Raw genomic sequence first — 26,208 nt, forward strand, 5'->3', positions numbered from 1 at the left:
GGGGGGGGGAGTGGGGTGGGAAGGAAGCGGGGGGAAGCACCTTGCTCAAGGGAGGAGGCGGAGGCAGGCGGGGGAAGGGAGACCCCACACCAGTGGCTGGAGAAGGAGGCAGCACAGGGAGTGTTTACATGGTCAGCCCTGAAGGGTGAGCGGGGGCGGGGAGGCCATGTAAACACTCCTTCGTTATTTTAAATCCATCATTCATAGCGGTCAATTGGCTAGTTCATTTATAAGCATGTTACTGTTATTACCATATTTACCGAGATTCAAAATGACTTTGAAGTTTACCCTCCCCTCCCCCACAAATAATTAGATTCTATACATAGAAACTCTATACTTTTTATATAATTTTCCATGTATAGAATCTAATTATTGGAGGGTTTGTCTTAAAATTCATCTCTCCCTCCCCACCACTGTTACAACAAGGAAAGCAGCAGCTGGGGGGGGGGGGAAAAGAGAGAGCCTGGCACCTCATCGCCCCTGCAACTGTCCCCCTGCCACTGTCATAGTGCCTGTGCACCTTCCTGCCTGCACCCGCTTTGCATGCCCCCTGCCACCTCTGCCCTCCTGCAGACTCTGCCTCCACAAGTGGTCCCTGCAGCTTCTGTCCTATCCTGCAGCCTCTGCCCTTCTGTCTGTCTCCCTCCCCTACAGTTTCTACCCCAGGGGTGGACAAAATGCAGCCTGCGGGCCAGATGTGGCCGCCAAGCCATTCTAACTGGCCCACAGGGCCCCTAAAAATTTTAGAAAATTGTTGTTAACCTGCCCTGGGTTGCCTGTCATGTGGCCCTCAATGGCTTGCCAAAACTCAGTAATCGGCCCTCCTCCCAAAATAATTGCCCACCCCTGTTCTACCCCCTGCTACTTAATGTCCAATAGGACTCCAAACCCATTCTGGCCTAGGTCTGCAGCACAGAATAGCTCCAACCCTGGCCTGGCCATGCAGTAGTGAAGGCAGCTGGTTGTGGCCCAACCAGGCTGAAGATACCTGGGGTACCCTTTGTTCTGTGCCCTGGGCTAGAACAGAGCCAATCGTGTCAGACGGTAAGTGGCTGGAAGGGTGGGGAGCGGAGGGGAGTAGGAACAGAAGTTTCAGGGGGCAGGCAGTTTCTGTGACTCCAATTCTGATCATGACCCAGGTTGGGACTAAAGTCAGAGCTGCAGCAGCTACCTGTCCCACATCCCCACCTTGCACTCAAGGGGCTTTTTACCTCTCTATGTTGAATGAAGAAAAACACCTTGTCTTGGATTCAAGTAAATATAGTAGTCTTTAATGCCCTAAACATCAATGTATGGATTGTAACTAACTCCTGAGATAGAATATTCTATATATTGCAGCTCTCTGGTAAAATGTCAAACATTCTTACGTATTTCCCTCTAAGAAATGTATAGCACAAATGGAAAAAAAAAAAAACACACAAATCCTTTGAAACAGTGACATATTCTGTATTTAGAATCACATATCACATAATGCTGCCAATCTAGCAATTTTGAAAGTTACCATAGACTTAGGCTAGGAGAAAAATATGAAAACCAAGGCAATGAGAGTATGAAATCTACAGTCATTTGAGAGATGTACTTATTTTATAACGGGCAGGCAAAGCTGATATAATCTAGTTACCATAGAATATTACAAAACATGCTTTGTACTGCTCTTGGTACATAGTTTCTTTACAGTGTAGCTGCTCTTACCCGTTTCTGGCTGACAGAATGTGTACTGACTGCTAGAGGAAGAACCCATGTTAAAATCTTCTGAACTCTGAGCTTCCTCATCATCAACCACAGCTTCTTCTTGGGTGGGAACTTCTTCTGCTTTAGGTGTTTCAAGGGTAACAATGTCAGAATCATCACTATTAGCCCCAATACAGGAACCATCATCAGGCACACTTTCTTTCTTTGCCTAAAAGATCGAAACAGACATACCAAACAGAGAGCATTTTAAATGCTAAGAATTCTTAATGCTTTGCAAGCAAAAGACTGAAACATGTTGTGTGCCTTAATAATATTGTCTGCTATTGTCAAATTGAGTTTCTGAAATGTACAATATAAACTTTACCTCAGGACCTGCTTTGGTTTCCTCCAAGGCAGACAGAGGAGTTTCTACCATCGATGACCCACCATCTTTGTTGCCTTCTACTACAGTACAAACAAAAGTTATCAGTGCAGGATTAAACACAATGACTCCACTTTTATTTAGTGCCAATGTAATACCAATGTGTACATACACAAACAATTTCTAAAGTCAAATCATATCTGAAAACACTTTCAGCAAGCATATTTAACTTCATTATTTAATATTCCTCTAACATAGGGGTGGGCAATTATTTTGGATAGAGGGCTGCTTAACAAGTTTTGATGAGCTGTCAGGAGCCGCATAGGTCGCTTCGCCCCTTGACAGTTGCCCCGCCCCCTGGTCGCCACACTGGGACCAGAAGTCTTGCCCCCTAACCCCTGACCTTTGCCACTGGAAGTCCCACCCCTTGCTGCTCCCTTCCCCCACAATACTCCTTTTGGGAGAGGGGGTTGGCATCTTAGAACCAGAAAAAAGCAAATCATACAGTAGAAATCAAAATCCTACTATAATATATTTTCATTTTATTACAAAAAATGTCATAACTTGTGCTTGTGTACTGTATATAGAAGGGATTGCATAATAACTTAAAAATGAAGTGACACTTTTATATTGTGTGTATATGGTGGGGTGTGGCTAGGGGTGGAGAGATGGGTGCGTCTGTCTGTGTGTATGGTGGGGTGTGGGAGTGTGTGGGGGGGTTGAGTGCATAGCATATGTTGAGGCATATGTATATGTCAATGGGGGTCGCAGGGACAGGGTGTGGATGTGTATCACAGGGCTCCGTGCCGTGCACCTGCAGCTCCCACACTCACAGCAGGGAAGCCCTGCGTTGGACTCTGCGCGGAAGCAAGGAGTGGGGCTTCCTCCACTCACAGAAGAATGCAGGGATCTGCGCAGCAAGGGGCGGGGAAGGCAACAGGCTCCAGCGCAGAGCTTCCCCCACTGCAAGTGTGGGAGCTGCAGGCACGCCAGTGAGAGACAGTCGGGCAGGCTATGCTCCCCCATGCAGCGCTGGCCGGAGCCGTGTCCCACTGGGCACCTGCACCAGGAACAAGTACCCTGACCTCCCCACTGCTGCCAGACAGCGGGGGCTGCACACCATGGGGGGAATGTGAGGGGTCCCTACACCCCACCACCCACGCCCAGCCAAGCCAAGCTCCATGCTTCTGCCACCCCTGTGGATGCTGCGCTTCTACCCAGCTGCAACTTACCCCCATGCCTAGCCCGGCCACCATGGGGTGGCTGCAGCAGGAGCTCCATCCAGAAGCTCCTGCTGGCTGAGCAGGGCCCTTCCACCCAAGAGGCTGGGAGTGAGATGCAATAGGGTATGTTGGGGGGTGTACACAATGGGTGCCTCAATCCCAACCTTGCAGGGGGGTGAGGCAGTGAAGAGCTGAGTGGGGCACAATTTGTTGCGGGGTGCCACAGGCCAGATGAAAATGCCTGTTAGGACAAATGCAGCCTGTGAGCTGTATTTTGCCCACCCCTGTTCTAACACATATCAGAGACCAAGTACTTTGTCACTATAATAAGATGGTTTGAGGAAGTTATTGTTCAGACACTCCTTCTAGCTGTAATCTACGTCCAAAAGATACAGTGAGATTTAATTAAACAACATATCATCGGTTGTCAAGACATTATGGTGGGCATTAGTAAATCTGGATAATTAATGGACTTTTCAAAGTAATTACCAGATGATAGGGGACTTAACCCTTTTTTTAATAATGGAAATTATATATTAGACTAGCCAATTGCCCGTCAAGAATGACAGGTGGGGGAAAGCAGGCAGAGATGGAGCCCAGTGCTGCCACCACTCCTCCAGACCCACTCCCCCCTTCCCTCCTGCTGCTTGGGGTCCAGACCCACTCCCCCTGCTCCCTGCCACAGCAGTGTGGGGAGCGGATGAGCGGGCCCGGGCCTGATGCAGTGGAGGACTGGGCCCAAGGGTAAGGAGAAACCAGGCCGCCCCAGGGTGGGTGAGAGGGGGAGCACAGGTCCGGGCCAACCAGGCGGTGGCAGAGGGTACAAGAGGAACGGGCTCTGGGTTGATGCAGAGGAGAGGGGGTGGGGGAGGAGTGGGCCCAGGCCCGAGGGAGAGAGGAGGTCTGCTCTTCCCCTCCCCCAACTGCTGCCGCATCGGCCTAGACCCTCTGCTCACCCCCATACCCATGGCAGGCTGGCTTCTCCCCCAACTACAGCTTGCTTCCCCCTCTCCCCACGTCGGGCCCAGGCCCACTCCTCCCCTCCCCCCACTGCTCTGCAGGCGGTGATGATGGAAGGGAGGAGGCCTCACCCCCCTGACCCCACTCTGCCCCTGTGCCACCGCTGCCATCACCTCCAAGGAGCAAAGTGTGTGTGTGGGGGGGGGGTGGCGGGGGGGGGGGGGCAACTCCAGGTGCCAGGAGAAAGGTGCGTGGTGGGGGGGGGGGTGGCGGGGGGGTGAGGCCAACTCCAGTGGCCTTCCTGCCCTGCCCCCCTGCTTCATTCCCTGTGTCCCCACCATCATGGTGGCACACCGCCCCCTGTCCAAGCACTTCTACACACTCTGATTGGCTCTTCATCTGCCAACTGGAGCACAAATAAAGCGTTATGGACAGACAGAGAGATTAAGTCTTTTATAATATTAGAACTCCAAGAAAGTAAATTAAAAATTCTATGATCATACAATACCTGATAATGTATTTTACCACTTGTTAAAAACACCGAAATATCTTTCTGCAATGATTTCACTGTTAAGATCACTTCATAAAATTTACCTCAAGTGGCATGAAATTTTATAAATGAGGAAATAGTATGCACGCACATTTTCATACACCTAATACAGGTGTGCAAGTATGTGTATATAAGTTCAGTTTGAACACTCTGTACATGCAGAAATCCTGACATACACATGAATTCAGGAAATTAGTTACACTGGGTGTTTATACATGAGCATTCATATTTTTGAAAACCAGTTCCATAACCTGGAAGAGACAGTGTGGTTCAGCTGATAAAGCACTAAACTGGGATTCAAGAAGTCCAGGTCCTGTTCCCCACTGCCACCAACTTGCTGCATGGCATTTAGCCATATATGAATATATTATATATTTACATTATCAATATATTATATATTTACAGTATAGGCTCCTCTGGTTGGGACTTAACTGTCCCCAAATCTTTGTTGATACTAGAGAATATTGTAATATAAATTCCCACCTTGATCAAAAACAATTTTTGAAAAGCACTTAAACTTTAAAATATCATTTCAGAGAAACAAATACTGGTAATGTTATTGGTTTAGTTGCTATAACAGAATATCCACATATTTTATAAAACGGCTCTGGTTTTAATATCTTACTGCTTGAATCTAACGGTTGCTCCTCCTCTTCTTGCAAAGTAATATATTCTTCTGAAGCGAACTCATGGTTACCAGTTGTTCCACCATTTTCAGAAACCGCTGTTTCTATGTCAGAACCCTGAAGAAAAATAGATTTGCTTATATAAAAAGTTATTTTAATACTAAGGAACCATGAAAGAATAACAGGGAAAATGCAGTAAACAACAGTAATCAACAAAAATGACTCCTCCAAACTGAAAACTGGAAAGCTCTAAATTAAATAATTACACTAAGAAGGTAGGGGAAATACTGAAAAGGCAAACTATGATGCACACACCACTGAATTAATACTTAGGCTTATCACTTAAATTATAAAACTTGTTTGGAGTCAATTATAGTATATGATGTTTTATTTGACTGAACATGTAGATTTTAGAGATCAAATATCTTGCCTTTGCCAGTTTAAGCATCTAGAAATCCCTTGTCCTAAAAAAGATGATGTTGAACAGTCAAAGATATGGTTCCATACCTGTGAGCATCATTAAAATCAGCTCAACATGAGGTTAAGCTATAGAAAGTGATACTTTCACATGAAAAAGTATATAATGAAACCAACACTATTGCAGATGGAAAGCAACAGGTGACACTAATAATTCAACAGATTTACAAAGCATAATCTATTAGTTAAAGTCTCAACATGCTTAACAATGGATCTAGATCACAATAAAAAAAAGTGTAAAACAGTATGTTCCTCTTAAGGAATGGTCTGTTTCTTATGCAGAAATATGCCATCTGAAACGGAACATTCTCAATATAAATTTATAGATCCTTATTTCAATTCTGTCCATCAGATACTGACAAGCAGGTGGTCCAGTCTCTCTCTCATGCATGCACATGCACAAATAGCTCAGTGCATGTCATGTACAGAGTGCCGCTTACATGATGTAAAATTACTTGCATTTGATTTGATGTTCCCTAGGCAGCACAGGGGGTCAGTCTTGGGTGCTCCAAACAGTCTACACCCCAGCCTCCCTGTGCCACATTCAACACCAGATCTAGCCCATGTGCTGCAGGTAGCGCACACCCCATGCAAGTCCCATGTACTGTGTGCACAGCACACCATTTGGCTGGCACATACTACATGCAGCGTGTGGGGCCTGACTGGCTGTGTGTGCTGTATATAGCACAGGAAATCAATCCAGGACGCGCATTGTATGTGGTGTCCCACCAGATTGGCTTTTCATGCTGGTTACACCACAGCCCAATGAGGACTGGCCCTCAAACCAACACATTGGGCCAGTCCAGTAGGGCACCGCATGCAGCACCTGCCCCAAACCAACCCCCATGCGTTGCTGCAGCAACAAGGTCTAGCCCACATGCTGCCTGCCAGCACAGGGGGTCAGTCCAGCAACCCATGAGCCAGATGATATGGCTCCACAGGCTGGATTTGGCTTACAGGGCGTAAGTCAGACACTCCTGGTCTAGAAATGCAAGTAGAATCAGAACCACCAACTATATTTAAACCTAAAAACTTTCTAAGACAAGACCTTGTTTTCAGCTGTTTATAAAAGTTTACCAAATTTTAGCATCTATCTGAAATTTTCTGTGCTTGGTGCCCGCATAAGAATGTTTTTCTTTTTGGAGCTGGAGAGAGACAGGAGGCAAGGAGAGAAGAGTTGCACTAAAATAGTTCAGCTATTTTTAAGAAAAAAGTATATTAACCTGATGTTACAACAAAATACATTGTACAAAAAGCAAACAACTTTTTCACTCTTGAATCTTTGTACTTTGGAACAGAAATTTAAATCTGGTAGGAGGTCATCCAGATATTAAGAATGTGTTCTTTGGTATTTATGTAAAAATTGGCCAAATTTCATAAATTAAAATCTCTCTCAAAAATCCACAGTTGCACCTGTTTAAAAATTGTTATTTTGGAATCTAAATTCTCGCAAGAGTCTGTTCTGTGTGTGTTCAAGCCCAGGCAACAGAGGCTCAACAGGCATTTCCCTGCAACACCTCTTCTTGTCAGAGGCACTGTGATACCAGCTACAGGAACAAAGGATGAACACCGCCTCCCATGTGCCTGTCAATGGAACGCAGAGGAGGGGTACCTGGTTTTCTGTGGGAAAAAAGCATTTATTCATGTAAACAGTGAATCACACTGCACATGCACAAGGGAACCATATTAAGGTTGTATGGATAACCAGTATTTTGGAATGCCCTATCTTTTGAATGCCTCACTTTGAAAGCTTAGTATTCTTTTAGCAGTTCATTTTTTAGTTTAATTATCTTTGCTTAAAAAAATCCCAAAAGAACAAAAAGCAAAACATTCATTATGTTGAAAACATAATGCCTTTCCACAGGGTCATAACTGGCAACACATAGGGGGTGCCCAACCTCCTGAGATTGGCAGTGCCCCCCTGAGAGAAACGCTGCCGGCAGCACCTACAGGCAGTTGTCACTTGTCATCCCCCACCCCTTGCCACTGACACTAACGGCCATCTGCAGGAGCTCCCCGCTCATTGCCACCACGCCCCTGCCGCCACCACCGCCATCTGTGGGAGGTCACCATGCCCCCCTAGCCTCTGGGGGCACGCATTCATGGAGGTCATTAGCATGCTTTGGCAATCCACAGTACCATCTTGTACTCCAGGCATACAAGGTTGAACTACATGGCTAGACTGTGTAGACTTGCTGCTAATGGAGTTATTTGGTGCCACCAAAGGAACGTTAAGTTTTGGGATACATGTGCAAATCAAGATTGTCTAAGGGAGTGTATCCCAGTGGTTACCAGCCTTTGGCCCATCTTACCTCTATCCCAAGCCTCTTCCTGTCCTCTTACCTTCTTACCCCTATGATCTTCCCATTTCTTCCTGCGTTGCATTAAATTGTACTGGGGCCCTGGGCAAGCACAAAATTGGAGGCCCCCTCCACCCATGGGAGCTGGGCAACACGGTGGGGGAGGGCGGGGGCTTCCCCTCCTGGTGCTGGCAGGGGAGGCTGGAGGGACCCTGCTGGGCTGGGGGTGGGGCACATGGCCCACTCTTCTTCCTGCTCCCCAACCTGCCTCTCCCACTATGGCCAAACACACACACACACACACACACACACACACAGGTACACAGGCATTCACAGACGGGTGGCCACTCTACTCTCACTCATGCTTTGCACATGGACACACAGACACAAACACACTCTCCCTGCCATGAACACAAGCGCGCGCACACAGATGCACATGGGTACACACACTACTCACTCACTCTCTGCACCTGGACACTGGCAGGGCACCTACAGTGCCTGCCACTTTAAGGTTCTTGTTGACAGTGGAGTAGCCAGCAGGTGGATGCTAGCCTCATCAAGGCTGGCACATGACCCTAGGAGGACCCTGGGATTGGCTGAAGGGGCAGAGCAGCCTCCATTTTAACCCAGGCCCTCAGAAAGAAAGGCAGCAGTCTGTGCTGAGCAAGCCAGGAGGCAACATCAGGCTGAGCTGCTCCTGAAACATTTTGGAGATAAGGGTAGGAGCTATGGGGATGGTTTGGAGGCTCCTGGTCCTGGGTAAGACCTAAAACTGCACCTTGCCGGGGAAGGGTGGTCTGGTGAGGCTGTTTGTGGTGGAACAGTCCCCCAGAAATGCCAGGCCAGTTACTACCCTGGTAAAAGGTGAGGAGGGGTACCTGAAAAACCCAGCCCCTGCCTATGGGTGGGTTGCTAAAAAGGGATGAGACCTGGGCCAGGCAAGCCCAGAGGGGGACACCTGAGCCCAGTGTAGTAGAATCAGGCATGGCAGCAGCCACCTGAGCCCCACAGGGTGAAAGACCCCAGCAGCCCAGTGAGTGGCCAGGCGAGTGAAGCGGCCCAGATGAGAGCGGTAAACATGAGTAGCCCTAGTGAAAGGCAGAACCACTGACTTGGGGAAACGGATATAATCGGAGGGGCTAATATGGAAATACTGTATGTGACCTAGAAACAGCTGCGAGGCATGGGACACGTGTAAGGGGAAGTCAGAGCATGTACTTAGGCCCTTGTTATCAAGAGGTCGAACAGTGGGCAGCCTCCCACCTCAGAAATAACATTCCTATTAGTTTCATCAAGGTGTGGCAGGTGAGTGTGGTAGGGGTTTAGCCCTGAACAGGTGGGTGGCTGGCACTGAGACCCGGCCGTGAAAGGCTAGCCTGTTACAGACACAAATACACTCTCCCTGCAATGGACAGATATGCACGCACGCACACACACAGATGCACATGCAGAGATGCTCACACATGCACACAGACACACGTTCCCCCAACAAGACCTCCACACTCTCAATCACTATGTGGCAGATCCTCCCCCCCCACCCCAACCAGTCCATGGCTACATCTTGCTCCCCACCGGCACCTGTTGCACTGACTGATTTTAAAGTTTGTTATGTGTCCATGCGGTTGCGCACATGCACAGGGCCAGGCCGTCTCAAGCCGGGAGCACTGTGCCATGCCACGCCTCTGCAAGCCGGTGGCGGCACTGGGAGGGGTGGGTACGGGGTGGCTAAGGTCCTTGCTTCCATCCATTACTACCTATATTCCCCTCCAACATTCCTTACCCTTCTGCTCTATATTATTGCTATTCCAATGTTCTTGTGCTGTCTTATTCCTGCATCTATTCCTGCCTCTCTTATAATTGCAGTTCCTCACTACTCTGAATTAAATTCAGGCTGCTTCCTCCTCCTTGCTGCCTCGGTGCCAAGAGGAGCAGCACTGAGAGGACAGCAGTTTCCCCTACCTGGTGCCACAGCTGTCCAAAGGAGAAAGTGAAAATCCTGCTCAGCCTATGGACAGTCCAATTCATGTGTAAGAGCTACAAGTGGATGCAGCATCTAGGGCAGATGGAATCTTTAGATAATTTAGCTGCCAGCCTCCAACAAGTTACTACTGCACTTGTGCAACCCTATCCTCCCTAACACAGATTACAGCTTGTCTTAATTTGGTTGATTTTCACAAAGAAAACAAAAGACATTCCTGACACCAGCGCAACAGAAAATATATAATATAGAAGTAATTGTACTAGACCGCAGTATAGCTTTTATACCCTATCCTAAATTAACAAGCCTGGGACAGCATCAAAACTAAACTGAGACAAGACAGCAAATGTACGGAACCAGGAATCTGCAGCCAACTGTACCTTGGTGATACAGTTGCCAACACTGCAATGACTAACAATCTTGCTTGGATAGTGAATATTCATAAAGCAACATTCCTGAAAAAGCCCAAGTGGAAATACATGCAAGTTTGTTAGAAAAATATTAACCACAGTGACCAAGGGAAAAATACTAACTCACCTTGGATCAAGACCAACTCCAACTGTTTCTGTAAACAGAGTTCACTATTTCTGCAGCAACAGGTGTGAGATTACAGCAAAAGATCAGTTTCCCCTCTGCCCCACTCCACCAGCTAAGAAAACAGGTTTTATTTTGTTTTTAAAGAAGGTGCTTATATCAACCAGAAACTTCAGGAATATCAGAGACCCCAAATAGTTCACACTAAAATATTTTTCAATACAGAATTAGTCTTCAGTTATAAAGTTATTAGGTTATTTGCATTTTTAAGATAGTTTCACAATTAAGTGAAACCACTTTGTGGTTTTTATCCTCCCTACTGACTACATGTTTTCATCTCGATAGTTTCTAAAAATATGCCACAACTAGAAACAAAAATCATTTATTAAAACCTGAATGAAAATACATACCACTTGCATGTTTTGTTATCACTTATGTCAACAAGCAATATGATGATACAAGCCAATAGCAACTGCCCTCTTACAAAGAAGCACTCCTAGAAGGAATCTACTTTCCTTTAAATAAAAGGGAATGAACCTGTGAACAACATTCCCACTGCATAGTTCAACTACGCTGTCACATTAAGTAATACAGGCTATGGACAGACTCAATTTCAGCCACGTTCAAGCAAATCTACGGCACTGGAAAACATGGCAAGAAGAGGGTCATACAGGTATTTCAGCCCCCTGCCTGGAGAAGTACAAAGTCACCTTAAAAGGTAAGCTCTCCAGCTTGGGGACAATAAAGAGCTGTTCATTGAGTCTCTACACCATCAGAGAAGCCCAGTCATTGACAGCCTACCTCTCCCCTGCCAGGGAAGGAGGTAAACTATCAGTGATCAGCTGGCAGCAATCCTCTCTGCCACCCCCAGCAGTGCTACTGTCAGAACCCCAGCTCCTGCCAGGGCTCTTGCAACAGTGGCAAGAATTCTTACTCTAATCCTCACCCCACCATGTGCCTACCCTGTTCCACCTGCTCTACTGATCAGCAGAGTGGATGGGGGAAGGGCTGGGAGGGAGGGGAAATTTCTGCCACTCCTTGAACAGTTCCAGGACTCTTGCCCATAGGAAGGGGCTATCCCTTTATTTGGCTGTCTTCTTTGAAACTCTGTATTTCATAATCGCTAATAATTCCTTTCCTATTAGTACTTCGGTAATGAAAATGCAATTCACTGGAAACAATCCTTCATCTTTCCCACTAATTTAGCTTAGTTAATCCCAGCTTCATGTTTCCCCCTCTCTTTCCAGTTCCTGTTGCGACAAAAACAGAGGGTCACAGATCTGCTAGTCTGAAATGCCCTGAAACCTACAGACCTTTCACTATGCAGTGTAAATTTTCTATGGCTTATGAAGTTTCTCTTCATATGATGTCTTTAGTCCAGCTAAACACTTTTCCATACCGTACTACTTTGCCTCGACAGGGTAAACCTACAGCGCCTTGAGCTCAAATGCAGACGAAGCATTTCCTTCATCAGTAAGTGGGAGCATCTACTGGTTATATGCCTAGATTGGAACAGAAGTTAGTCAGGCACTCTTCCCCACTTCCCCTTAAAAAGGTATCCTCTCCCCTCAGGTTAGCACCTCCCTGTCCCCGTAGGGGCCATCTTACCTCTGTAATTGTATTTGCTTGAGTTCCAACAATATTTGCCCTCACTGAAAACCCAGCATAGCTGCTTACTAAGATCCATCCTGACTCCCACAAAATCTATGCACTGTCAGTCCTAATCCTGATATCACGCTTCATTCCCAAACACACAGCAGCCATCAACATTTGTCTTAACCGACCTATGCAATAGTCCTAGGTTTGGGATTATGAAGGATTTGTAACTGCCCTACAGTAATTTAGGAATGTAGTACATTGACCTGGATATTGATGTTTACAGTATTAATATAGTGAGTTAAGTCTGGCATACAAACAGGAAAGAAGAGATGTATCTACACAGCCGTTTAGCACCTGACACAAGACACAATGCCAGAACTTCTGCTCTGGGGACTCTGGCTTTCAGAACTGGTTTGACCTGCCAAGCACAGGACAAGAATCATCTTCAAGAGACAAGCAGTAGTGATTCAGAGAAACAGAAAGATACAGAAGAATTCACTGGAGATTTACCATCAGAGTGAAGTAAGTATTTAGGTAAAATAGACAGATTTGTAGATTATTTACTGTTTTTTCTCTAAAGTGTTGTTTCTATTGAGAAATATACTATGCTTTTAGGAAGGCTCTTTCAGGACTTTATACCACAGAAAATCACGAAGCACCCCACAGTGCTAATAATAATCTGGCAATTGTCCCCACATTTTCTCTCCAAGTTGAAATCAAAGGTATTGGATGTATAAAACTTTTCACTTGCTGGAACAACCCACATCTTCCTTTGACCCTTCCAGAAGCAAGGAGAATCTATCACTTCTCAAGAGAAAAGTTTGGGTTCCTGCACCATGTAAGATTAGGGATCCTTGGCCCACCACTCCATTCTTCAACCTTACATCCTTTTTGCTATTACCCAAGGCAATTTCTAGGCAAACCTTGGTGGAACACTACTGGTCTCCCTGCAGTTCTCGAGGGACCCCAAAGCTAGAGGGGGATTTCTATAGCCAAATTTAACTAGAGCAGATTTCTCCTCTTACCTTTCTATAGCTTTTCTTTTCAACACAAATCAGTGCCACAGGTAGGGAAAAGTAAACTCGCCTGCACAGGAGCCCAAAGGCTTATGCTGATCTCATGTCAAGCCTATCAGCCAGAGTCCCTCTCATGAAAAACAGGGGAAAGGTATGCAAGGTCTTAAGTGGGGAAAATAGCCTTGTACTGAAAACAATAATGAACACAGAGGAAAAAAAACTTGTTGTGAAATGAAAAAGAATGGAAGTGCCTCCTTGAGGTTTATATTCAAGACAAAGCTCCCCTGTTAGATTTTACAGAGCTAGTACAAGTACTGCAGCTCCACAGCTGGTACATTTTCTCTAGTTTCTTGATGGGAAAAAACAGAATTTTGAGCCATGAATGAATATGAAGAAAGTGTGATATATTTCCCCTCTATCCATATCTTATTTAATTTTAAAATGATACCTTTTTTATTTTAATTTTTATTGGTCTATTTCAACACTGTGGTTAGAATAAATCTGAGCTCGGGTACACTTTATCATTCTGTTAAATATCCTTTTCAGACTAGGTCTAAAATTAATTAGTTCTATGTAGTGAATGGCTATCTGGAAGGGGACATGCCTGCCACAGTACTGAAATTTTCTTCCACCATTGAATACTACTACTATCTAGTACAACAGAGAGTGGAGCAGGCTTTCTAAGATAAATCTTTCCAGGGACAGATTCCATTTCATCTGTTTATGCTGTTGCACTGAACTATGCAACTGTCTTCTCATAGTCCATTCTCTGAAGGACTCTCTGACCTTGTAGCACAGTTCTTATTCCCTTTTATACTACTTTCCTTTTACTTTTCAAAAGGTTTCTTCCAAAATAGTGGCAAGAATGGGAGGGGTATTGCAAAAGTACCTGAAGCCAGTGGCGTTTTTATTGCCACATCTGTACACACTCTGATCAGAATCAGACAAAACGCTTAGATCCCTGCTACACTAGCACTCGCCTTTGAATGCCATCAATGGCAAAGGTGTAGAAGCCTGACTGGCAAGAGGAAAAGCTGGTTAAGCCCTTGGAAATCTGAGGCTTTTACCAATAATCTCTGACCTCTTGCCATGACTCTACATAGAAACAGAGAAAGAGAAGCTCCAGGATTATGAATGGATCAGCAGGTATGCTCAAATATATGATGGTGAAAGTGTATAACCTAAAAGAATATCTGCATCTGGTCACCCACATTAATATTTTTGGGAGGAGGGGAAGGAGGGCAAAATGGGGGGGTGAAGAGGAAGAGACGATGCTGGCCACAACAGAACAAAAAAATACAGCGTCTGTTTTGTGGAAAGATAGAATGGAGGAAAAAAAGACCAAATGCTGTCAATATCTTAAAAGGAAACCTATATGAGGTCTAATCATTTTTAAAAAGTGTTAAAATCTACACAAGATACTGTAATCAGCCTCCAAGTTCAACTACAATTTTTTTGTCGTTTTATTACATTTTCCTTTTTTTAAAAAGGTTATTCTCTTCTGTGTTGCTGTCTGAAAGATCCACCCAAATCAGAAATTTACTAACAACAAAAGGGAAAGGGAGAGACAGCAACATAAAATGATTTAAGTTAACAGTGATCCTTTAATATTATTTGTGAAACAGTACCTCATGATTGATGACAGTCCAGCCACAAGATGAATCACTGTCACTGGAATTTTCAGACATTTTCAAAGTATCTGCAAGTAACAGTAAACTTCATTAGCATGCAAGAAATACAGCTTTGCTGTTTTCTAAAAGCAAATAAAAATGTATACAAATTAAACTCAAAGCTTTGTAGTTATAGAATATTTATAGAATACTTTACACAGCTCTATATTTTAAATAAAAAAGAGCAAATAAAATTTGCTCTTTAGTACTTCATATTGCTCTTTAGTATTCAATACCTAAAAAATGATTCTTAAGAAATTAAATAAATATTCAGGATGATGGTCTTTTAATATTAAAACTATGGACAGTGTTTTCCCTTCTGCAATAAATTTGGTTTTCTTAGCTACACATCTGTTTTATCTAGGGAAGATGCTCAAAAATCCTGCTGCAATTTTAGCAAGAATAGTTAATCCAGTGAATAGTGGACAAGGTTTTCTTTAAACAAGTGACAGAAGCTTCCAAATCACAGGACTTGGTTCTCATGGGGCACTTTAATTATCAGGACATCTGCTGGGAGAAAACACAGCAGTGTACAAGCAGTCCAGCAAGTTTCTTGTGTGCGCTGGGGATAACTTTGTGATTCAGATGATAGAGAGGCCAGGGAAGGTGGAAGCTCTTTTTGATTTACTGCTCACAAACAGGGAAGAACTGGTTAAGAATATGAAGGTGGAAGGTAATAAGGGTGACCATGACCATGAAGTGATAGATTTTAAGATACTAAGGGGAAAAAGGAAGGAGAGCACCAAATTAAGGACACTGGACTTCAGAAAAGCAGACTTTACCAAACTCAGGTGGGCCTGATGGGCAGGATCCCTTGGGAGGTAACTCTAAGGAGAAAAGGAGTCCAGGAGAGCGGGCTGTATTTAAGGAGACTCTCTTAAAGGCACAGGAGCTAATTATCCTGATGTGACAGAACAATGGGAATTACAAGAGGAGATTAGCCTGGCTACACAGTGGTCTCTTCAAAGAGTTCAAACGGAAAAAAAGAATCCTATAAAAAAATAGAAACTTGGTCACAGTACTAGGGAAGAGCAAAAGAGTATGCCACAAGCATGAAGAAAGAAAATCAGGAAGGCCAACGCACAATTTAAGATGCATCTGGCAAGGGACATAGATTCTATAGGGAAGTCAAAAGTAAGAAGAGAACCAGAGATCCCATAAGTCCCTTACAGAATACAAAATCTAGTAACATTCAATGCAGAGAAATCTGAACTATTTAATGCTTTTTTGTTTTCACAAACAGAGGCAGCTACCAGATGACAAATGCAGATGGCAGCAGAGATGCGAGACAAATGGGCTAGAGTAATAGCAGAACAGGTTGGGGATGGGCAGAGAAGCAAGATGCTTTCAAGTTGATAAGACCAGATGGGATGGACCCGAGGGTACTGACAGAACTGGCGGAGGTAATTTCAGAGCCATTGGCTATCCTTTCTGAGAATTTGTGGAGGTCGGGTGAGGTCCCATACAACTGGAAAAGGGCAAATAAAGTGCCCATCTTTAAGAAGGGAAAGGAGGAGGATCTGGAGAAGTACACATCAGTCAGCCTGACCTCCGTACCTGGAGTAGGTCCTCAAATAATCTATCGTGAAGCACCTGGAAGGTGATCAAGAGCAGTCAACATGAATGCACTTACAGCAAGTCATGCCTGACCAAACTTATCCTTTTATGATAAAGTGAGAGGCCTCTGTGGATGAGGGGAGATGAATAAACCTGCTATACCTTGACTTCAGCAAGACTTTTGACATTGTCTCCCATAATATTTTCACTAACAAGCTAAGCAAAGATATACTAGGCAAAATACTATAAGGTGGATAGATAATTGGTTGGGTCACTGTATTCAGTGAGTAGTCCTCAAATGTCTAGTTGGGAGGCAATATCAAGTGGGGTTTTCCAGGAGTCTGTCCTGGGTCCAGTACTGTTCAACATCTTAATTACTGACTAACAAACAGCATGCTATAACAGCACAATAAGTCTAAAGAAAGAGCCATATGCAGGGCTGTCCCGGGGGGGGGAAAATCGGGGCGACCGCCCTGGGCCCCTCGCTTTGGGGGGCCCCCGCATAGCCGGGTAGAGTGGCACAGCGACTCCACACTGCCGCCGGCTTCATGTCCACCCCCGCCCCCCTCTGCACTCCCTGTCCCGACGCCAAATCTGCCGCCAGCTTTCTTGTGTCCAGGGGCGGGGGCCCGCACAGGTTGATTTGCGCTGGGCCCTGCATCCTGCTCGGATTGTCTCTTGCCATATGTTAAGCAAACCAAACAAAATAACCTAGTAATAGATCAGTTAATTACTGCAACTTTATGAATATTATTCTCAAAATAAGTGTTTTAAAGAGAAACCTACATTATAAAAGTATTTACCATACCTACCCAAATCCAAGACAACTTCGAATTTTTAAGACACCACCTCAAAAACTAGATTCTATACATGGAAAATTATAAATGTGTTTGTTATAATTTGCCATGTATATAATCTAATTAGTAGAAGGCTGTCTTAAAATTCATCCCCCTACCACTTGCTCCCTCACCTCTTGTCCCCACCCACATACCCCCCATGCTTGTACCCTATCCCTCTGTTTGTGCCTGCCCCCCACCCCTTGCCCCTGTGCCTGTCTACCCCCCTCAGCTCCCTGCCTCCCCAACCCTCTGCTCCCCCTGTAGCCTGTCACCCGCTCTTTGCCCCCACTACAGCCTGCCTGCCTCCCCCAACTCCTGCCTCCTCCCACTCCCTGCCCACCTCCTCCCCTTACCTTCTGCTGCAACTCAGCTCCTCCAAGGCAGTCAGAAGCAGAGTGGCCCCAGCCCAGCTACGGAAAAGTGGCAGCAGCTCCCAGCAGAGCTGGTTGGGACCAGAGAGACCAGAGCTGGAACAGAAGGTAAAGATGGAGGGGGCAGAAACAGGGGCAAGGCATGGAGGAGGTGGGGGGGACAGGCTGCAGGTTCCCGTCCACAAAGCCTGCAGTCTACCTCATCCTCCCTCCAGCCATATTCCCTCCTCGCCTGTCAAATGAGCTACTCTGGCCTGGGCAAGCAGTGACTCAGCTCCAGCTTCAGCCCAGAGCCAGGGGCCAAAGCCAGAGTACTAGAACCTAAAATGAGGCTCCCCACCACCACATTTATTAAGGAGAAAAACCTTGTCCTGGATTCAAGTAAATACAGTCTGTATAAAACTAGAGGTCTTGAGCCGAAGCAAGCAGATGGCCATCTATCACACCCACAAGTGGGTCCTTTTTGATACAAAAGGACTTAAAAGGGAAACATTTAGTAAATTTCAAAAAATGAACTGAAAAATTTCACATCATACACCAGCTCATCTTCAACCCCATCAGTCCTCTTGTGGTGTCAAACCAGTATTTTTCTATTTTAAAAGTGTTCTCCTCTCACCTACTGATACAGAGTACTGTGAAACACACGTGCATTAACTGGAAAAGAGTATTTCCCCCCTTCTAGTTAATTTACAGCAATTTCTAGTATTACCCGTAACAACAGTAAAATGTCAGTTTAACTTAATATAAAATATCCTTCTTAGAAACAGACTACAACATTTTACATTATATTTTAGCAATTCAAACCTATGGACATGTAAGAAACCCATCTAGTCCAGGCTTTTATTCATCATAGCCAGTTAATATGAAATCTATTATTATTATTATTTAACCTTTACATTGCAGTGGCATTGAGGGGTCATATCCAGATAGGAAATCCACTGCAGACACTGAAATCACAGATAGTAAACTTTACCCTCCCAATATCATTGCTGCTGCCTTCTTTCTTAAAACACTGTGAATACTACCATTGTCCTGCCTGTCATGTGGTGACACAATAACCTGGGTGTCATCAATTCTTCATACCCAAGCTGTTTAAGTCTTAGAGAAAAAACCTACATAGAATTATTCTAAAACAGTTGGGGGGCAACATTTTTGACAGGTATGCCACAGATTAGCCCTGTGTCCTCCCAAAGTGCCACTCCAAACCCTTTCCCCCTGGCCAATTTGCTGCTCTGCTTTGTTTCCTTCCCTATTCTCCCTGTCTGATCTGCAGGGAGCTGGGTTTTCCATTTCCCATGAAAAAAACGAGAAAACCACTGATTTAACCCTTTACTAGAGAAAAGCACAGATTTGTCATTTTACCAGAGAAACCCGCAGGTTTTGCAGTTTTGCAAAGAGCTCTCTGCAAGGGGCTGGGAGGGAGTGGGAGGAGGGCACATACATGTGCGAACATACACATGCACATGGCCACCAGGCAGTTTGGATATCAGCTCCCAAAGGTAAGTGGGGGAGGAGGGGGTGGGAATTGAGGCCCCCATAGGGAGGGAGTTCAGCAGAGCTGGGGCTGCTGCCCAGCCGAGCGGTGCATGGGGCTGGGGCCTGGGGCCCAGGGCCATAATACATGGCTGCAGGGCCCTGGCAGGGAGCGGGACAGGGCTGTGGGTGGCAGGTCTGAGAGGGCAAGGCCAGCTCCTGGCCACTGCACGCGCTCCTGGGGGCAGAGGGGACCCATGCCCATCAGATCCGTGAGTGGGGGCAGGCACAGGCTGCCCACTACAGACTTGGACTCCCACCCTGCTGCCCTCCCCTGAAGCCTCTGCACCCTGGTGGGTGTGACCCAGGGATGCATGGCAGAGCAGGGCGATACAGGGCAACTTGTTGCTGCTGTGAGCTCCACACTCAATACATCTCCTGTCCACACAGCTACAGTGGGGGGGGGCGGCGTGGGGTTGTGCCAAGGGAACACATCACCAAGGAAGCACGGAGCTTGCAGCAGCAAGGAGATCCCTGTGTGGCCCCGCTCTGCCCCACAGCACCAGGTCACACCTGCTAGGCTGTGGAGCCCTGGGGGAGGGCAGGAGGCTGAGCCCGCAGCAGGCAGCCCACACCTGCCCCATGCATAGATCTGGGGGGCACATATCTCCCCTGCCCCCCTGGCAGTGCACACACTCTGCTGCAGCTGCTGCTACCTCCTGCCGGGGGCAGCAGACCTGTGTCCCCAGCCCCATAGCCGTGGCACCTGTGGGTCGGGGGGCAAGGGGCACCAACAGGGCCAGGGGGGCTGTGGGAGGGAGTGAGGGGCCTTTCATTTTAAATTGTGGATTTGGAGGGTTTTATCAGAGAATTTGCAATTTTTTAAATCAGGGAAAACCAGGATCCCTGCTGATCTGATACTCTGTTTTCTGCTGTGTCTGCCACTGTATAGCCTATCCCCTCCTCAAATCTACACACAGGCTGCCCATGCCATCTGCAGCACATGTGTTGCAGGTCAGTCACGCTGACCTAAAAATATGATGACTTTCCCCATCCACCCACATAGATAAAACTCTTGTCTAGGCTTCCACCATCTTGTGCATCAATAACTAAATATCTTTTTCTTCAGCCATAAAAATGCAGATGTACCCAGCTTATAACCATTCAAACTGTTTTCTTGCACTTCCCCATCTGTATCCATCTGTTTCCTCTTCCATTTTGCCGCTGGTTCTTCACCTTTTTAGACTCAAGGCACCCCTCAGAAAATGCTAACTCTTCCTTTTGACTTGTTTCTTTGATTACAGAAAAATAATAGAGCAAGTCTTCTGTTGCAAAGAACTCAGGACGCCTACAATGAGGCAGAATAGTTTTAATACCATGGATTCCCATTAGAAATTTCTGGGTTTATTGTGTGAGTTATGTCTGCACACCTAATAGTGCTAACACTGCATGGCACTGGCACCCTGAGGCAACCTTAAAAAGATGTCAAGGCACCCTAGGGTGCTGTGAAACTTGGTTGAGAAACACTGCCTTATAAACATATTATATACTCTTTGGGGAAGCAACTCTCTTTTTGTTCTATGCTTGGTCAGTCTTAACACAGTTCCATTTTGGTCCATGGCTGGGCCTCTATGACATTAATATAGGACAAATAATGCAGAGAAGTCTCTTACAATAGAAAGCCTTCTCCGAAGCCACTAAAATAAACAGGCATTTTCTCACTTAGTTCAGTGTCTCAGTTCTGATGGTGTTGATACCTTGGATCATGGGATCTCTGCTGAAACTTTATTCCTCTTTGTAACAGTAACCTGCCAGAACACCAAGGTTAACATTAAGATATATTTACGAAGACTCCTTAATTTCCATTCACATTAGCTTTTTCTTGACCATAACAAAGCTTATGGTGCTTTAATTCTTTTTAAATGGGGGTGATCAACCTCCAGGGCTGTGTCATCCTGCCAGTGTATCTTCCCATGGGTCTAGAAAGTTGATGGCAGGGAAGCAGTGGCAGTATTAATTACCGCTTACCAAATTATTATTCCTGTAGGGATCCCCAAGGGCTAGATGACAGGGTTCTGTGTACTAAATAGCACTGGTGAGTGGAATCGTTCTGCCATTGGATCCAAGCATATGGGGCTGAGCTGGTGTGCAGCCAGTTCTTGGCATATGAGGTTAGGCCACCACATGGCTGCAACTGGAAGCAGAGTTGGCCTAGCACATGGCCAGATGCTAGCGCACAGGTTGCTCTGCAGCTAGAGTTGGGAGTGTGGAGATGGGCTAGTAACATCATCAAATCTGGGACTGCAGGGTCATACCAGCACACTCACAGGCTGACCCAACACTGGATCTGGCTGGTGGACCAATCCATGTCACTCATCTAGCTCATGAGGACAGAAGCTTAAGCACCACTGTTTTTAAACATTCTGCTGCTTACGCTGGAAGGTTGCTGATTATCTTGAAAGGTAGTTTATTTAATTGGTTTTTAGCAGAGATGTGGGGCGGAAAATTTTCCAGTGCTTTACTCTTCCATTTCTCAAAATTCACTGTTTCATAAAATTCATTAGTAACAATGAATGGATGTCAATACAATACAAAGCAAGCTTGACAGTTTCAAAGTTGCAATTCATGTTTTTCAGGCGATTATCCCTAGGAAGTATGAGAGAGAGTACATATATGCTTTATTGATTTGTAAACAGGAGGGTAAATACACTCACATAATAATCCAAACCAAAAATCAAGTTATGAATTTACCTAATTGGTTGTGCATATCAAATCAAAGCCAAAGCGTGGCACATCATACACAGTTCTTCGGGTATGCTAAAAACTAGTGTGTCAACAGTTTTCAGTGCCTTCAAAGCAAGCTTGACAGTTTCAAAGTTGCAATTCATGTTTTTCAGGCGATTATCCCTAGGAAGTATGAGAGAGAGTACATATATGCTTTATTGATTTGTAAACAGGAGGGTAAATACACTCACATAATAATCCAAACCAAAAATCAAGTTATGAATTTACCTAATTGGTTGTGCATATCAAATCAAAGCCAAAGCGTGGCACATCATACACAGTTCTTCGGGTATGCTAAAAACTAGTGTGTCAACAGTTTTCAGTGCCTTCGTTTTTTTCTTAAATTTAAACAAACAACATAAGGGAAGTACATGCTATTGTATATTATCTTTACATTTTTACAAGTATTCCAATAAAAATCATTTCTTTCTACATAAAGCTTTGCATTCGTTTGAATATAACATTTAAACCACATTAGTTGTGCTGTATTTAATTTTGTTTCCTAATAAAATATTTCAGTTCAAGTATTGGGACACAAAATCAACATTAGGTACTTTTTTAGTTTTGTTTACTAAATATAAGTTAAATAAACATGCTAAAATCAGATCACGCTCTATAAAAGGCACTGGAAAAATTTCCAATTCAAAATTTTCCAGAAAACCCACATCTCTAGTTTTTAGCTACTGAACAGTAATTACAGTTTACGGCTTATTTTTTTACCATCAAGTAAAAATTGGTTTAGCTACTGCCAGGGTCTTGTTTTATACTGAAAGAACACAATTAAAAATAGTTTGATTCATCTACAACACCAGAAGCTATAATGTTATTAGCAGATGCCTCTATATTGTACAGTTGAGGAGGGAACTCTATAGAACACAGTTATAGTCAAGGTAATTCTGGACCTCACTCTACATGCAGCTCCTCTAATAGTATGAAATCCAATACAAAATTAAATAGGGTACTGTACACAGAAAACCAAGCATTGAGATAGACTATTCTCTGTTGCCATAGGAAACAGGACTAGAAGCAATGGACTCAAGCTGCAGCAGAGGAAATTTAGATTGGAGATTACGAAGAACTTTCTATGAGGGTCATCAAGCACTGGAACAGGCTACCTAGAGAAGTTGGAAATTGTCAAGAGTAGATAAGACAGACACTTAACTGGGATGGTTTAGTCAGCAATGCTCCTGCTTTGAGCAGGGGGATGGACTAGATGAGCTCATGAGGTCTGTTGCAGCCCTACCTTCCTGTGATCCTAAATAAGAGAAAAAAAAAAAAACTCAGAAGGTTGGGGCAACCAACCTTAGAGAGGAAAAGAAACTCAATCAATCAATAGTTTAAAAGCAACCTTCTAAGAAATCAAAGGCATGAAAAAAATCTGTGATATACAGCCAAGCCCTCAGATACCACCAAATTTGCACTGAAGAGAACACCTGGGATTGCCACCTCACCAATCTTAAAAAGGTTTTCACCCAACAAGGACACTCCTCCAGAGAGAGAGATCGCACGTTTGAAAGAGCCACTCCTCCAGAGAGAGAGAGAGATCGCACGTTTGAAAGAGCCACCCGGATACCACGTGAAGAACTACTGCAGTACAGAAGAAAACCCCCCACAAATCGCACACCGCTGGTTATGACATATGACCCCTCCCTTGAACCTGTACGGAAAATCCTCAAACAATTGCAACCCATACTAGAAAGAGACCCTATTCTTAAAAAGATCTTCCCAGAGCCACCCATCCTAGCCTTCAAACAAGCACCGCACCTCCAGGAATGTAGTATACCTCATCCAATGCACCAAATGCCCTGATGGAAGATATGTAGGAGAGACCAGACAACAACTGCGCACCAGAATGAATGCACACTGGAAATCTATCAAAGACAGAAATACCCAATTACCTGTGGGGGCACATTTCTCACAAGAAAACCACTCTTTCTCCAATCTCTCAGTCCTGATCCTCAAAGGAAACTTACAAAACACTTCCCAGAGACGAGCCTATGAACTCGACTTCATCAACCTCCTGGATACTAAAAATCATGGACTAAATATAGACGTTGGATTTATGACACATTATAACCTGCCTGACATCTGACTTCCCACATATCTCCCCACTTTCATCCCCGTTCCCACCCCCCCAGCCTGTGTCTCACCCATTGACTCATCAATCTACATTTTCACTGACTACCTGTCTTGTATGCATACCAGCCCAACCGCTGGCTTCTTTACTTTTCATTCCATCCAGGAAGAGCATGCACCAAGTACTGAAACTCCTTAGCCTGACGAAGGGTTTTTGAACCCGAAAGCTTGCCTAATAACTATTTTCCAACTATTTGGGTTGGTCTAATAAAACATATCAGATTCACCCAAAGAACCTTGTCTGCCTACATCCTTAGACCAACATGGCTACAACCTACACCCCTGAAAAAAATCTACCGTGCATTTGGAATGTTTGGGTTCTAAATTAGGGCTCAGACCTAAACTGCCATTTAAAAAAAAAAAAGATGTCACTGATGGTTCTTCACTGGACCAGAAGATGATTTCATTCCTTTTCACTCCTACTATATTTCTAATGCCTCCGACTAAGGTTATGATCTCACACCACAGAATCTTCTGATTTCATCATTCCACTCCCCCCACCTGTTAGAGACCTTCAGATCAAGTTCTGCTCTGAAAGGGGAACTTAAACACTATAGTCCAGTGTTCAGTGTTGGTTCTATATTCATTTGTCTGTGTTGTTTCTAGATACAGTTCATTTTGCAAGTTTGTTTCTAAAAAAAATTTTTTTTTTTTAAATCGGCCCACAAATCTAACTGGGTTTTTAGATTCAAACTTGGTTTGTTTGTTTGTTTGGTTCAAGCATCATCATCGTCAATAGAAAATTCTACAGGTAAAATATAATTAGCAATTCTTTCAGAAATGTGCGAGTTAGAGTGGAATCCAAAAGGCATAATAAATAACTTTGGTACTGAAGGAAAGAGACCTGGAGAAGTGTAATTTAGAATTAGAAGATGACATTTTTAACACCATAATTTGTAAAGGAAAAGTTGCACCTTACATGATTTCCTTCTACAAAACTAGACATGTCCAAAGAACACTTACCGCAGCTTCACAACAAATTCTTATCTACCCACAACATATACCCATTACAATTGCAGTTCAAGCATTGTACTTATGCCTGAAAATCAGGAAGTTAAACATTTTTTTTTAAATCTAAGCTAAGCAAAGCGAACTGTAAACTGAGAACATTTTATTTTTTTAACATTTTTCTAATCTTAACCTTGGGTATATTCAGTTATGCAGATCAGAAAATTAATTTTCTGAAATATGTATTTTCTTAATGGAAGACTTCTTTTTAGAGGAGTTTACTCTCTTACCAATGTATACAATAAGGACACTCCCATAAAGATTTTAGCTACAAATGCATGTAGACTTTATTAGTTTTATATTATAATGTGTATATAGAACGGATTTTTAGGCACAAGTATATTATATTATTTATTAGGTATACAATTCCAGATCTAGTTTAGCAAAATTCTGGCCCAGAGCCATGGGAAATACCAACCTCCAAGAGCGCACAAATCCCAGGCTAAACAAAACGCCAACCTTCTTCCATTGTAAAACAAGATCTGTTAGAGCAGAATCTCCTGAATGAACATTAACAGAGAAAAAAAATCAGCTACTAAGCAATGACTATGGAGGGATTTATTTATAATATTGCTGTACAGTTATTTTCATTATGACATAAGGGTTCTCTTTTACAATAATCCTACTCCTGTTATGCAAAAAAAAGAGTCCAAATGCAATCATAGTTACGGGGGTGCTGACATTCCTAGGTTTTGAATTGCAAATGTCAATTATTTCCTGCTTTCTCGGATCAGGTTCTCTGTAGAGATGCCTCCCACTTCACCCGGCTCTGCTGTTTTGGGGGGTTTTTGTTGTGCTGCGATGCTCCGGGGATCCAAACGCAAGGCACCACATGAATACACAGGGCTGCTTCGCTACCGCCAATCACCCAGCGCCCAGCAGCACCTGCGCCAGGCTTTGTGCTCTGGGAATATTGATCCTTCCCCTCCCCCGGGGCCGGCGGCGGGACGGCGGATCAAGCGGCGCAGGGCCAGAGCGGCTGAGGCAATAGGCAGGTGACCGACGACGCCCGTCCCTCGCCCGCTGCCGGCCACGCTGGGAAAGCGGCCCCTCT

The 26,208-nt window shown here is 44.6% G+C and overlaps 2 protein-coding genes and 1 long non-coding RNA gene across 25 annotated transcripts in view; 2 read left to right on the forward strand and 1 right to left on the reverse strand.

Annotated features, from left to right (window-relative positions):
• The window catches only part of CCPG1 (cell cycle progression 1), a 45,128-nt gene extending 19,185 nt beyond the window's left edge, over positions 1-25,943 (reverse strand). For 4 of the 22 annotated variants that reach the window (XR_003092660.1, XM_025197052.1, XM_025197053.1 and 1 more), the window contains exons 1-8: positions 25,824-25,943; positions 25,573-25,654; positions 23,173-23,265; positions 20,984-21,034; positions 14,945-15,015; positions 5,412-5,529; positions 2,057-2,136; positions 1,693-1,900 (exon numbers count right to left, since the gene is read on the reverse strand). Coding sequence is in view for 21 of the 22 variants with exons in the window: in XM_025197052.1 (XP_025052837.1) it covers positions 1,693-1,900; positions 2,057-2,136; positions 5,412-5,529; positions 14,945-15,015; positions 20,984-20,993 (487 nt within the window). In the remaining variant the exon portion in view is untranslated. Of the gene's footprint in view, positions 1-1,692; positions 1,901-2,056; positions 2,137-5,411; positions 5,530-14,944; positions 15,016-17,735; positions 17,850-20,899; positions 21,035-21,660; positions 21,873-21,977; positions 22,080-23,172; positions 23,266-25,572; positions 25,655-25,823 lie in introns of those variants that run through there. The other 18 variants (XM_025197054.1, XM_025197035.1, XM_025197041.1 and 15 more) reach the window with 17 other exon arrangements.
• Positions 8,848-17,500, forward strand: LOC112549278. Its single transcript, XR_003092661.1, has 3 exons — positions 8,848-8,908; positions 10,053-12,822; positions 16,230-17,500. It is a non-coding gene; the product is annotated as an uncharacterized LOC112549278 (long non-coding RNA).
• A 108-nt stretch (positions 25,944-26,051) lies between the features above and the next one.
• CUNH15orf65 (chromosome unknown C15orf65 homolog) overlaps positions 26,052-26,208 on the forward strand; it is a 6,458-nt gene continuing 6,301 nt past the window's right edge. Inside the window, exon 1 of one of the 2 annotated variants that reach the window (XM_025197062.1) lies at positions 26,052-26,145. The gene's annotated coding sequence lies outside the window, so the exon portion shown is untranslated. Of the gene's footprint in view, positions 26,150-26,208 lie in introns of both variants that reach the window. The other variant, XM_025197063.1, reaches the window with a different exon arrangement.

The sequence above is a fragment of the Alligator sinensis genome, unplaced genomic scaffold, assembly GCF_000455745.1.
Source record: "Alligator sinensis unplaced genomic scaffold, ASM45574v1 scaffold250_1, whole genome shotgun sequence".
NCBI classification, from domain to species: Eukaryota; Metazoa; Chordata; order Crocodylia; family Alligatoridae; genus Alligator; species Alligator sinensis.